The 14706-nt window shown below is 38.3% G+C and overlaps 1 protein-coding gene across 1 annotated transcript in view; it reads right to left on the reverse strand.

Moving 5' to 3' along the window:
• Positions 1 to 2216: 2216 nt before the first annotated feature.
• Positions 2217 to 14706, reverse strand: part of USP38 (ubiquitin specific peptidase 38) — a 33772-nt gene continuing 21282 nt past the window's right edge. Inside the window, 6 exon segments of the mRNA XM_025212603.1 lie at positions 2217 to 3291; positions 4955 to 4987; positions 8772 to 10137; positions 11460 to 11566; positions 12594 to 12687; positions 13344 to 13537. Of these exon segments, the coding sequence (XP_025068388.1) occupies positions 3130 to 3291; positions 4955 to 4987; positions 8772 to 10137; positions 11460 to 11566; positions 12594 to 12687; positions 13344 to 13537 (1956 nt within the window). The 3' untranslated portion in view covers positions 2217 to 3129.

Below are 14706 nucleotides of genomic sequence, written 5' to 3' on the forward strand. Positions count from 1 at the left end.
TGGACAGGTTGGACAAATGGGCAGAAAACAATAGAATGCAGTTTAACAAGGAGAAATACCAAGTGTTGCACCTAGGGAGGAAAAATGTCCAGCACCTACTGCCTAGGAAATGACCTGCTCAGTAGCACGGAAGTGGAAAGGGATCTCGGAGTCCTAGTGGACTCCAAGATGAACGTGAGTCGTCAGTGTGACGAAGTCATCAGAAAAGCTAACTGCACTTTATCGTGCAGATTCATGACGAACAGAACCAAGGAGGTGATACTTCCCCTCTATAGGGCGCTGGTCAGACTGCAGCTGGAATACTGTGTGCAGTTTTGGGCGCCACACTTCAAGAAGGATGTGGATAACATGAAGTGTCTAGAGAAGGGCCACTCATATGGTTAAGGGCTTGCAGGCCAAGCCCTACAAGAAGAGACTAGGGCACCTCTTCAGCCTCTGCAAGAGAAGGTTGAGAGGCAACCTTGTGGCTGCCTATAAATTCATCATGGGGGGGCAGAAGCAAATGGGTGAGGCTTTACTCACCAAGGTGTCCCTGGGGGGGGGGGGGGGGGGGGGGGGGGGGGGGGGGGGGGGGGGGGGGGGGGGGGGGGGGGTCACAAGAAATAATGGCCATAAGCTAGCAGAGAGCAGATTTAGACTGGACATTAGGAGGAACTTCTTCACGGTTAGAGTGGCCGAAATCTGGACAGGGCTCCCAAGGGAGGTAGTGCTCTCCCTTACCCTAGGGGTCTTCAAGAGGAGGTTAGATGGGCATCTGGCTGGGGTCATCTGAACCCAGCACTCTTCCCTGCCTATGCGAGGGGTCGGACTCAATGATCTATTGAGGTCCCTTCAGATCCTAGCATCTATGAATCAATTACAGATATAGACATTTCAACATGAGCATTTTTGGGTCCTTTGCATTTCAAATTTACCTTTCACTTCCACGTACTCAGGGAGGGACAAAGCCTTAGAAGGGTCTGACAGTAAGGGAGAGGAGTAGGGCAAAAGTTGGTGGGGAGGGGGAGGGGGACAGGGAGGATTGCCCCAAGGGGAAGGGAGCCACCTGACTATCCCAGTCATTTTCCCTGCTGCAGCAGGAGTAGGACAAATTTGAGACAAACCTCCAATACTTAGATTCCATACCTAAAAAATTATAACAAATTAATACATTTTTCCTTATATAGAATATAATTTTTGGGAATGGCATCTTATATTCAGGGTCGTCTTAGCTTTGAGTAAATATGGTACCTTTTCTGGGGTAAAAGAAATGGGGGCTGGAAATCAAAAGGTAACTCACTTTCTGAACATAAATAAATTCAAGTTAGTGTTAAAGACAATAAGGATAAAAACAGCAAAGTTAGATTTTTGAAATTCTTGATATCAAACATACTAATTTAATTTCTTATTTAATTATACTAACCAATTAGCATGCCAAACCTTTGTATAGAGTTCCAGGAGTGGATGAGCAGTTCTACTGCAAGCCAGGTCCAGGACACTGATCAAAGTGGCAAAACTAAGCAAGGAAGCCATACAAAAAAAGACTCAAGAGAGATTGCTCAAGGAAGTCACTGACAAATCATTTAAAAATAAAATGCAAGTGTTTAAGTGATTCATGTAAAATTAACACAGTTGCATGACTGTCTAATAGAGCAATAAACATCCTAGAAAGATTCTTTCCATTTAAGACCAAAAATGTATAAAAATAAAATCTGATACCAGGTGAACAAACGTAATTATTCTTAATCCACATCTGCCAATTTTTAGTCTTTTAAAATTTCATGAGATAAAGCTAACAGCAAGGTCCAAATCAAAGAATTATACTCTGAAAGACAAATAAACAAAGCAAGTCGAAGTTAAGAAACACTCAAAATAAATACATTTTGCTCTCTCATCCACACACACACACACTCTCTCTCTCTCCCCCCCAAAAATAAAGTGTATGTGTACTTAATTTCAGTTTCTTAACATCTTGCTTTGGTTATAATCTTTAAACTATAATATACATTCTATGTGAACTCCTTTGCCTCTATACTTCTCAAGGAACAAATAAAAGAAACTTGATACTAGAAGATTAAGACAGCCTTAGAACTCATGACCCCTTCATACTAATGGGCACATCAGCCTTTTGGACAAATAGTTTATGGTTCTGCATATATGGATCAATATTTATTACCAGCTATCATAGTAACACTGGCCACAAAAGTTATGATGCACTTCCATCTGAACGGAAAATAATGGACAACAAAACTTACTCTGTTTAGAATCACCAGATTTTACTTCTGGAAAATCTAATAACTTTCCAAAAATGTATTAACTCCTAATATTGACAACACAAAATTGATTTCTAACATTTCATATTCTTTAATTCTTCTGCAGCCTCAGAAAGTTTTGTATTTTAGTTACAGTACTGCAAGGCACATACAGACCCTCTTTCAAATACACAGCAGATATACTCCCTGAAATAATTTAAAAACCCTCAAAACAATTAGAAATACTACAAAGTTAGCAATTTCTAGTTAAAAACATTTCTCCAACAAAACCATGCATTTTTTCTTTGAAAATGATTTAGCAAACAGGTATAAATGATTTTTTTTTTAAACATCTGTACTTGAAATATAGTGAATTTGAATAACTTATCCTGGAAAGTACTATAGCAGGTCACATTTTAACTTATTGCCTTTATTATAAGGTTGCACCCTCTCTGGCACCTTTAACAATTTATAGATTTCTGAAGGAAAGTGCTATGTATGTAATTAAACTCAACTGAAAGGACTGGCATGTTAAATGATAGTATCTCTTAAGAATAAAAGTGAACTCTTCCTTCATTAAGTTGGTTGGGGTATACAAATTGATTTAAGTGCATTTATTAAGTTCAATGCAGCGTCATTAGGAATTACATACACATTTTCATTTAGTCTTTTGGCCAAGCCTGTCTTACTATAAAAGCAACTGGAGTTTGAAGAGGTAGATTTTTCCATGATGTACTTGTTTATTTCAAATAAGAACAAAACTGGAAAAAAAAAGTCAACATTTGTTTTTGAACAAGGATCACAGCTCAGAACTTGGTACAACATTTGATACAGTTCAATATTTTAACAGTCCTAAGCAGTAATGGGCTGTTCAGTGTATTCCAGATCTTCGTCAGAGTCAAAAAACTAATCTACCAATTGTACTAAATCCTCCCCCACCCCCTCCACCTGTTGGTCCACAACTTCCTGGGGGATCATTATCATCAAATCCATTGGGTCGAAAAGAGCATGAGGCCGAGGCAGCTTGAAGTGCCTGTGTTCGAGCACTAAGTTCTTGTTCCTGAAATTAAAGAATAATAAATTAAAATCACTAATTAAAAAAAGAGACAACCAATTATCAGAAAGCTTATTTTTCACATGCCAGAGTCCATTTTGTAAATTATCTCAAATAAGTAATCAATAAGACTAGGAAAAACACCCAAACAAACAAACCAGAAAATATTTAGAAACAACTTCATATCCCAAACTGATTTGCCATTAAATTGTTACTTTATTTCCAACTTGTGATAAAATAATATTCACGGTCTCTTGCAAAAGTATTAATATTGAAGACAGGTAACAATGTCACAACCTGGACCAGGGTAGATAAAAACAAAACAAAAATGACGATTTTTTAAAGTTTAAATCAGATTTTTTGTTTTTAATTTAAATCGCACTTTAAATTTTTTTTTTTTGGTTACGATGCTTTTTAAAAAAAACACCTATATAAAGATAGCTTTAATTTAAGATATGTTAAAGCTCAAAGATATCATCATGCAATACAGATTATAACTTCTAATTACAGCAAAAGTGCTGTTATCTGGCACCCACGGGGAACGTGGGGTGCTGGATAACCAAATGTGCCAGTTACCTGAGAGGCCCGAACAGGCATCTTTGCCTGTTCAGGCCACCACCACTCCTGCCATGTCCAGTGCATCGCTGCCCTTCCTGCCACGTCAATGTGCTAGGGGACAAGAAGGGGGGCCCTCGCACAGGCTGCTATCCCCTGGACCATGGGGGCTCGGAAAAACCAGAGGTGCCCACCGTGGGCACCTCTGGTTTCACTTTTACCTTAAAAACTGGCATGCCAGCTAATAGAGCATGCCAGTTTGTAAGGTGCTGGATAATGAGGATTTTACTGTATATGCTATTTGAGACAATATATTTATGTAACCTTTTTTAGAAATAGGTCATAACAGGCCATGGAATATATTAGAGGCCCAATCTTATGGGGTTTTCAGAGGCTCCTTTATAGGTTAGTAAAGATTAAAGAAAACCACTCTACCCAATGGGACTCAGTGTTCAGTCTAAAAGATCCCATTAAACATCTCTGTGATGCCTAGTTTCAGCTCTCAAAGTGGACTTGTGTCTCCAGAAATCACATCCTTGTTAACAGCAGTATATGGAAATGAGAGATAAGAGACCTGATATTACCTACCCATCAGCCCTATTGTGTCTTTGCAAGTTTGTGTACACAGTCAAGCCCTTACCTCTCTAAAAGTGCAAAGTTCCAAGAATTGAAATGAATAGAGGATTGGAGGTGGAGTAGATTTGGGCAAGAAGGAGTCTGGAGATAAATACAAGGAGGGAGGGGCAGGAGAAACAGAAGAAAAACCATTTTGAGCAGAATATTCCAGAAGCCTTGAGGGGTAAGTTTCTGAGTATAGCCTCTCCACTGACTTGAGATCTAGTGAGGAAATGGTGTGGTAGAAGAGAAAAATCTATCATTGACAGCAGGCTTGCCAGGCAATAAAATAGAGAAGAAATCTAGAAAGAAGTGAAGAAACCCCCAAGCTAAAAACATGTGGCTGCAGCACTCATTTGATGTCCTCCTAACACAGCATGGCAAAAGCATCCCCCAAATATCCATGATTAAGCTAGTGAATTGGAGATAGATATTTGTGAAGTCACTGGGAGGCGAACTGCCTCAAGTAGCTTTGGTAAATAAAATAACCAAATCATACTTCAGTTTTCTGATGTAGCTGCAAAAAATTGATCTGAAAAAAAAAAAAATCACAATAAATCACTGCTTTAAAGTGTATAGTGTGTACCTTCTAAAATTGAAACCTCTCTCTTAGCTGTGAATAATATATATTACAGTTATACAAACAACAAGAATGAACTTTTTGTGGAAAGCTATGGTTAAGGCTTCTTTACCAGTGATTTAAAATCAAGTTGATTCGATTTAAATCAAATCCATCCTGACCTGGGCTAATAAACATGAATAAAAGTGTCAGTAAATGTGTTGAAATTGTCTGAGTTTCCTAGAACATAGTAAAGAATTTTTCACAGCAGAAGGAAAGAAAACTTTCATTTTAGCTGCATCTATCTGACACCTTACTAATTAAACTGGTAAAATGCAGGGTTGAGTTGCACCATTAAACTAACCAAATACTAACTATAACTAGACTCTTCAACTGTTTAATACGATGCTTCACAATTGTATTACTATGAAGTGGCACAATTATTAGGTCCCTAGTAGATATTAATATAAATCAGACAACTGGGAAACAGAGGAATTTTATGCCCCCCCCTAATCTCATAACCTATCCTACCAGATGCGACAGAGTACACAATTTGGGGGATCAAGGATAAAATTCATCAGCTCCCAAAAAATTAACTCCCCCTTATGCCTATGTAAGGACTGAACGGCATTCTCAATTCAGATTTTCCTTCTAACTTAAAAAACAAGGAAAGACCTGTAAGTAAGCAAAACTTATACTTGATTATATATCCCTAGGTTAGAGCCCTGAATGGTCCATCTCCTTTCACACAGGAAAAGTAGAATCCAAGGGTAAGATATTAAAAAAAAGATATTTTCCAATGACAGGAAATGCCAAATAACATTTAGCTAAAGGTGTACGGTGCCAACTTGCTCCTAATGACAGTGGTGGACACTTACAATTTATTGAATGAGAGACTCTGTGGAAGCAGATGGATTTAGAAAAAAAAAAAAGTTGGACATGAGAAACAGCAAACCACTTTTTTTTTTTTTTTTTAAACTCTCTTCCTCCAAAGCAATAGAGTGAAGGAGAAAAAATACCTGCAGTGTTATAGATGATTCCTGTCGCTTACAGTTCTTTATTGTATGTATCCACTAACATCTGAAATGTAATATTATGTTTGGCACACTGCCGTAAGATACTGATATAGTTCAAAGTTCTTTCCCCACAAAAAACTTAGTGCAACCCAGAGGTCATCTAGCTGGAGCAATTTATTTAGCTTTTTATGCATGTTAATATTCAAGGTGTGTATGTAGTAAAATAAATTATTCATCATCTTTATATAAATTAAAGTACTGAACATGTCTAGAAAGCATATATCGCTATTAAAAAAATCCCTCCTAGGGTCTTCAAGAACAGAAAATTACTGTGTGCCTTATGCAGTATTGCCAACTTTCATGGTTTTTGGCATTGTTCCTAAAGTCTACGCTTCGGGAAAATGAAAAAAAACACCACCTTAGCTCTTTTATATATACACACGTATATAAATATAAACGAAAGAGCTAAGTTTTTCACTTTCCCGAAGCATAGAATACAACCAAAAGTCAGGAGACTTGGCAATACTGCTTCTCCAACATTTGCTTGACACTTGTGTCCTCCTCCTGTCAGGCGAACAGTCTACTATAAAAATATAAGAATGGTCAATGTGACAGCAAACACAGCAAGCCACCAAGACCTATACCTCCCACTTGCAATATGAGAATACTGACACACAAAGTTCATATCTGTTTAACTCAGTCTCCAGAATTTATCAGAAAGAAGATTTCTTTACAATACACCATATCCAACTTATTTTTCCCCCGTTTAAAGGAACACTCATCTCATAATGTGCTGAGACAAAGTGGAACAAAAATGGTGAACAGCTGAATTCCTAAGCAATAAGCCCCCCACCATCTTGCTAACATATTCAAGACATGATCTTGAAAATCATTTTCAATTTGAAAAAATTATCAATACAGAGCATTTCCTTTTGCTAAGGGAAGATATGATCTTTATCCTTGATGGGACAACATTAAGAGGCTGGAATTTAAGGAAAGAATACAAAGGAGGATAAACCACATCCCATAAAGCTAAAGAAACTTTTTTTTAATTATATTTTTTAAACGAAACTGTGTTGGCTGGTTTTTCTATTTAATTAGAGTACTGCATTTGCAAGAAAGCTATTAACCTGGATTCCACTTGCATGCTACAAGTTAGTTGGGCTCACAAGTGAGAGAGTTTACGTGCACCCCATACCAAATGCCATTTGCCCAGTCTATGGGCAAAATTCATTTGGTTGACTGCCAAAATTTAATTTCTGAATACATTCATGAACAGCTTTCATTGGAATTCTATAGCACAGCTAAAAGTCAATAAGAAGGAAAAGTTTCTATGACATTTTATGTATTTGTTTTTATCCCTATTATTCTATAGAACTTAATAAAAAAGGTCTTAATAGGTTAATCTCGAAACCTAGAGGCAAGTATACAATCCTGATTTGAACATTATTCAGCTCAGCAGGGAGCCACCTTTTAGACCGACATGCTACAAATTAGTCCCACACTGTGTTTGGGTACCACTTCCATCCCCAGCTGCCACGTTCCATTTCTCCCTGCTTACCAAGCAGAAAGCAAGCGCACAAAGGCCGTACAGTTGTGGCCATATTTTAACCACAGTTTTGAAAAATCGCAAACCAAGAACAACTCAAACCCACAATCCTCTATAGTTTTAAGTTCTGAAAAGCACCTGTAGTGACCATTAAGAGCTCTTCAGAGTGTTTCTTAATTTCAGTTTAGGTTAGGTAGACAGGGACATCTCTGATAATTTAACTTACTGGAAGAAAACTAACCAAAATGTTACTATACTTAACAGAGAGTCTCAACTTAGCAAGAGGGATTCTCAAATGTTCATAGCATGGATTGTTTTCATACAGATTTACATAGGCAACAGCTTAATATCCTTGCTACACTGTGTACTTCAGGGCTTTCCAATTGGTGGTTTGAGGGATGCATGGAATCCTTGAAAGGTTAGCATGCAACCTGCAGGCTCCTGCCTGGCATCCACGAAGGGGCTACAAGTCCCAAGCTGCAAATGCAAGAGGGAGCTTGGCTGCACACAACACAGGCAGGTGTTATGAGCATGGCAAGGGGGGAAATCAGGCCACTTGTATTGTGGTGAGCAGGGTGGGCTGTGGCGGAGGGAGTGCTGGGCAGCCTGTGCAGCGTATAGAGCTGAAGAAAGATTGGGAGGATAGAAGGCAACAGGCTGCCTGCATTATATGAGCACCAGTGGGGGAGTGGAGCTGGGTAGGCTGGGAGCAGGGGGAGCTGGGACGCCTATACTAAGTGCTCAGCAGGGAAGGAGGCGCATGCCCCATGTCCACAGCCCCTGACCACCCAGAAGTTGGACTACCCTTGTGTACTTAATGAAGTTAGGATTTCATTTGGGTTAGTAGCTCCTTGACTATCAGCTGTTAGATTACTTTAAAAGAAGAAAACCCAGGGATATTTTACCATCCAGCTTTGCACAGAGTACAAGCAATCAAAGGACCAATCCAATTAATTACCACTACTGTGGAAATTCGATAGGGAATTGAACACACGAAGTTTTCCTGCAACAGGTTTTATAACACTGCATATGGAAAAAACGATCCATTTTACTGTATAGTTAGTTATAACAAATCCTCCTACAGTTATGGCATCTACATTATTATTCTCAGAAAGTTTAAATATATAGTGCACAAGTTGATCCACATTCCCTTAGAAAGTATCATCTTTCACAGTGTATGTTTTTATCTTACCTGTAAATATAATTTATTGTCTTTTGTAATAGCATCCATAAGTTCTTTCTGAAGAGGAGGATCTCCATTCATGCACAGTCCATTTGCTGAATTGGCATTGAAGCCACCAGTGCTACACTGTTTTTTGTACAACAGCACATAGGCAGTGTCCTTTGGAAATCTACTGGTAATTTTCTGGACTGACTGAAATGAAGTAAATGTCACTCTGCTGTCATTAAATAGAAACCATTCTTTTGACATCTCGTTAGTGTCTGGGTCATTTTCTATAATTGCACTGGGATTCTCCCCTGCCAATAAGTTATTGTGAGGAGAAATGAGAGAGAGAGTTTTTGATTGATGGCACAGTACTGAACCCGTCACATTTCTGGCATAAGAATAATAATGTCCACTTTCAGAGGATACACCAGAGTGCACTACAACAGAACTCAGTACATAGGGCACCAGTTGTGGGCAGTTCACTTCATCAGCACCCGAAGGCTTCAGTTTTTTAGCAAGGTTTTCTCCAATGTCAGAGAATTCAACATCCTCAGGCCAACCCCCTGACACTGTAGATAAAGGGGATGCAGTTCTTTTGACAGGTAACTCCAAAACAAGTGGCAGACACACATTGTCCAAGATTTTACGTCTTATGTGACACTTTGGATCGTACGAAAATCTCAGGAGAGTAAGAATGAGGTATTCAGGTTCCTCAATGATTTGCATAGTTTTCTCTGCATTCTGTAGAGAGGCACATTTTTCACAATAATACTTGTTTTCCCCATTAAGGATCTCAGGTGCCAGAAAATAATTCAGTAAGTCAGTAACTGAAGGAGTACTTTCATTTACTCCTTTCTGAGACGCATCTGTATGATCCTTAACTTTGTTCAGAGCAGAGTCTATAGTATTTTGACAGTCTGTCTCTGTCTCTCTCCTCCCTCTCTCTCTCCTCTTTCTCTCTGTCTCTGTGTCTCTAATTCATACAGTCAATATTCTCCTCTGGCCCCCTCCTGCTGAAGAATTATCAAGTGCTGGCTCTTCAGCAGCCACAGTACTAGCTTGCAACATACAGGCATCTTTCCCTTCACAATGTGCTATGGTTTTCAAGCTAACATTTTCCAAAGAAGTAGGAGGACAAAATGCCAGAGAGAGATCCGTGAAGGCTTCCTCTTTCTGAGACATGCTTTTGCAGTTCAGACAGCATATACTGGTCTTCAGTTTCCCTCCAAACATTTTCTCAATTAAAGTTCTCTCTTCACCTCCTGTGCATGGTGCTTCAGTAAACAGCTGTGCTTTGTGGGCAATTTCTTGTGCCAGGGACTCTTCATTCATACTTTCATGAAGCTTTGCTGAAGACAAAGCTTTCAAGGTTCTCTCTTCTTCATGCAGTCTGAAAGAAGAAATCCAAAAGGCACATTATTTTCTAAAAGAATACTTCTGAAAAATTTCATGCAGCACTTTTAAAAAAAATTATGCCAATTAATGGAAAGGTTAGCTTATGAGATATTTAGCCAATTTTTGAAGTTAAAAGTCAGCATTTTCGTTAAGATTTTCATATGATTTGCATTCAAATTTCAATATCCCAAAAGCCATATATAATAACACAACTCCAGAGAGAGGGACTTTTATGGAAACCTGGAATTTTAAAGTGCTCAAATTCATAAGAGCATTTTTACTGATTACTTCAAGATGCTATCTACTCATTCTCCATCTGAATCATCTATTTAGGATTCAGTAAGAAAGTTAATAAGGTTGCTACATACATAGTGGCTTAAGGAAAACACAGCATTTCCCTCACAACTGTAAAGTCAAGAACTCATTCACAAGAATGAAAGTTTCCTGGACAAAGCCTGGGCTGGGACGGGTTCGTCATGAATGATCCTGGCGTGAGCAGGGGGCTAGATGAGATGACCTGTGATGTCCCTTCCAGCCCTACTTTTCTATGATCCTAAGTTAGAACAAAACAAGCAAAAGAACAGACATGAAGGCAAGGGTGAGAAGGCTACTTTTTCTGTTGGGGCTGCATTTTGTAGGAAATTGCTTCAAAAGTGCAAACTGAGACACATTAGATGTGGCTTAAATTCTTTTCTAGATATCAGTTTAGGTACATGCTTAGCTGTAAGCATAGGAGTAGTCCCACTGAAATTACTGGTAATAAGACCACTCATGTAAGTCTAAAAGGGGCAATTACTAACCATCAGCAATGTGGTAATTGTTCTCATATCCACTCCCACCCGGCAGTAAACAAAAGCTAAAAATCAAGACAGTTTACACTCACTGAAACAGGACTAAATTACCACAGATTATTTTACACTAGCCACAAGGCATGAACACTTTCCACAGAGCAAGCAACATATGAGAAGTTCCCTCCTCTAATCCCTGGCTGCAATCTGTTCAATTTGCTAATGAAGGCAGTTTTCATTATCCACTTTAATGCTATAGCAGGACTAGTTAGTCACGATTCAAATATATCTAATTATTACGGCAATATACCTCACTGAGGTAGGACAGATACCCAGATTTTACAGTGCGTACAGAGGCAGAAGCAATTCATAGAACATGCAAGAAGTGGCAGTGTCAGGAATAAGACAGGGAAGTCCCAACTCTCAATTTTCTACTGTAACCAGTAGAGATTTGTTCTTAAATAAAACTAAGAATTATACAAGTCTGAAGATTTATCACTTTTTCTTCTTCTTTTTGCAATACCCATACCTGTCTAGCAGAAACCTGAGATATTCAGAGCAGTCCTGCTGGGATCTAGGAGTAAACCAGGGTGGCCTGGAGGCCTCAAAGAAAATCCGAGGAGCATATGCCTCCCTCTATCAGATGGAATGAGAAAGAAGCTATTTATACAAGCATTATTCAATAACTTAGTTAAACTACAATATTGACAACTGAAGTCTGAACTGCTCTTCTAAAGGAAGTGTTGAATACTGTCCATTAAATATATCATCTCCCTAAAAGGATTTTTCTCTTATCGGGGAAAAAAGGCACGCATATTGCATGCTTTACTAACTGTATCTAGTGCAAAAAAATAAAAATAAAGTGAGCAGATGCTGTGTAAACTACAACTATTCCACTGCTTGGATTCACCATTTCTATTAGCTTGTGGATGAGTACAATTGAAGAGATTGCGTGCAGTAGTCCTTATCATTGGCTATGACAATTTTAATTACATTTACAGTACACGTTACACATACTCCTGGACAAGAAGATTGCTTTCTCTTTTTCAGGGTGACACTAGCATTCTGCTAATACTGCATACTTTAAGATGATTCCACTTTTTAAAAATATGCTCATTTGCAGAAAATAAATTTTGCATGTCTTATTACTCTATTAGCAAAATCTCTTCATGTCTCAAAACACCTAAAAAGTTCAACTGAAATTCAGTTTTAAGAGAGGACTTTAAATGAAAAGACCACACAAACTAAACTACTCCAGGCTTAGAGTTTAACCTATTAGATTTACTTTTAGGGTTAACAAGCTCTACCTTTCGCCCACTTATAAACACCAGTTTGTCCCCATGTTACAGGGGTGCAGGTAGTAGCAGTTTGTCAGCATGATATTTCATCTGATTTGGGAACACACACACACCAGGTTTCCTTGAACTTATCAATACTTTGTTTGTTTGGTGGTGCCAGGTACTAAGTAACTGAAATAATTCACACACACACACACACACACACACACTCTCATTCTTCTAGCAGTATCACGTTTACATTTGCAAAACACATCTTGATCACATCTAGTACGATTAATATGCCTGCACCATCACAACCAGTCTTGAGTTTTGCCCTTTTCGTTAGACTTAAGAAAAAAAAAAGATGAAAGTGATTGAACACATACCTGAGTATGAGCCAAAAATGCAAAAAGATGTTGCAGCTTTTTCATTAGGGAATTGCAGCCATTTAGATTTAAAGATAATACATGTCTTCTGAAACTGAAAAGTAAAAAGACAGGAATTTGTTGCTTCATCTACAATGTATCAACCCTGCAAAGAAAACGTATTTATTTGACAGAAGGCAAAACATTTAGTACATGCTTATATGTTCAGTGACTGCTTTTGTATTATAGAAAAGCTTAGAAACCTTTTTCATAAATTGGAAAACGAATATTCTAGAACAAGAACCAATTTATTGCAAAAAGCTCTTCCAAGGCAGATTACAGGAGCACAGCAACAGCAAAAAGTATTTATAGTGAGTCTAAAAATTTAATATAGCACCAGAATTAGCACTGGGGAATAAAACCTTGTTTTGGGCTGGGAATGAGTGCAATATTGCAACTGTAAGCCAATTTCAGACACTGAGAAAACTGACAGTAATCACCTACATGATTACTCAAGAAGGTACACCACTACAATTTGACCCGTATACATTTTATATTCATTTGACAGAAATTACAGATTTCTTTTATGACACCGCAGATTTAGATTTTAAAAAGCACTTTCCTACATGTTCTGATTTAACAAATGATTACAGAGGAAAAAAGGGAACACTGATGCAGTTCCACTATGAAACTAAGAGCAAAAGTACTTGACAAAAAGAAATAATTGGTTTGTGAAGAAAGTTTATTTAACATAAGTTTTAAAAAACTTACTCTGTGGCCATAAAAAGTGCCTGAATAATGCTGTTCATATAGCACGTGTTCCCAAGATTAATAAGACCAGTTTTCCCCGTTTCAGATTTTCCAGGAAGTCTAGATAAACAAGATGGCAAGGAATTGGATTGAGAAGTCCAGGCACTTTGACTAAGAGTCAACTTAATCTTGTCTTCACTGGGCTTGGGCAGATCCTACAAGAGAGAAACATTTTTAAAAACCTTAACAACGTGCATCTGTATCTGTGTTCACAACACGCAATTCATCCAACAAATGTCTTTTATATCTTTTATTTCCCTGTCGTCTTCCACTCTTCAACTCTCACTCCCTGCTAGCCTAGAAGATGTGCTACAGTTGTCTTTGAAATTACTGACAGTGCTATTGTTTGGCCAGCCATCAAAGGCTCATACTGTGCATCATGGTCAACCAACTCCTTCTCAAGGCTGATTCTATCAACTCTGATACTATTGCAGGACCAGAGGTTTGGAGGTCACCTTTGACGGACAAGTTCCTGCAATCTCTTTATCAATGAAAAACTCACATAAGTTGTATATGTTAAAAGTTGAACAGAGGATACTGTGTTCTTCTTACAGACTTCTGTTCCATTAAGTTAGACCGCAGGAGTCAAAAGAATCAGACTAAAAACACTCAGAGCCGAGGCTAGATTTCCATCTTAACACACAAATTTAACCATCAGTACTTCACTGCAATACTTCTGATAATATACTTGCCAAAGCCACTCTTAAACTTATTACTTGACAGTAATGTGTTAAAAGCATACAGAATTGTAAGCTGCATGATTCACTTATGAAGCCATGCAGACTGATTTCTCCTATAGATTTAAATGTTCATTTTTCTTTTGTGCTATTGAACAGGTTGGTCAATGTGCATTCTTTTTTTACCCAACAATTAGCCTTAGAAGTAAGGTACAGACAATTGTAATCAGCATGACATAACAGAAGTCCACCTACCCACAACATACTTTGTGACTCCTTCTTCTACTTTGGCAATTAGTAGTTTTTCTTCAGCCAGGTCACTTAAAATGTAAAATAGGTCCTAATAAGTTAACTTACTTCCCTGTACCATACTCCTAGTGTTCCGCATTCTTAGTTTTTACTGATTTTCACTGTAAATTCCGATTTTTTAAGTCATTCGGTTTTTACTGATTTACATCAGTTTTTCAGTTCAAATCTCTGTTAACCAGCACGAGTGGGGAATGGCCCATTCCCCTATTGTGCCGGTTAACAGGGATTTGAACTGAAAAATAGGTGAAGCTGGAAAGATAAAAGTGCTACTATGCCAGTTACCAGAGGCACAGGTTTCCAGGCAGACATGAGGGGGGGCGGTGGTAGCAGCTGTGCAC

Source organism: Alligator sinensis, unplaced genomic scaffold (genome assembly GCF_000455745.1).
Source record: "Alligator sinensis unplaced genomic scaffold, ASM45574v1 scaffold833_1, whole genome shotgun sequence".
Lineage (NCBI taxonomy): Eukaryota > Metazoa > Chordata > Crocodylia > Alligatoridae > Alligator > Alligator sinensis.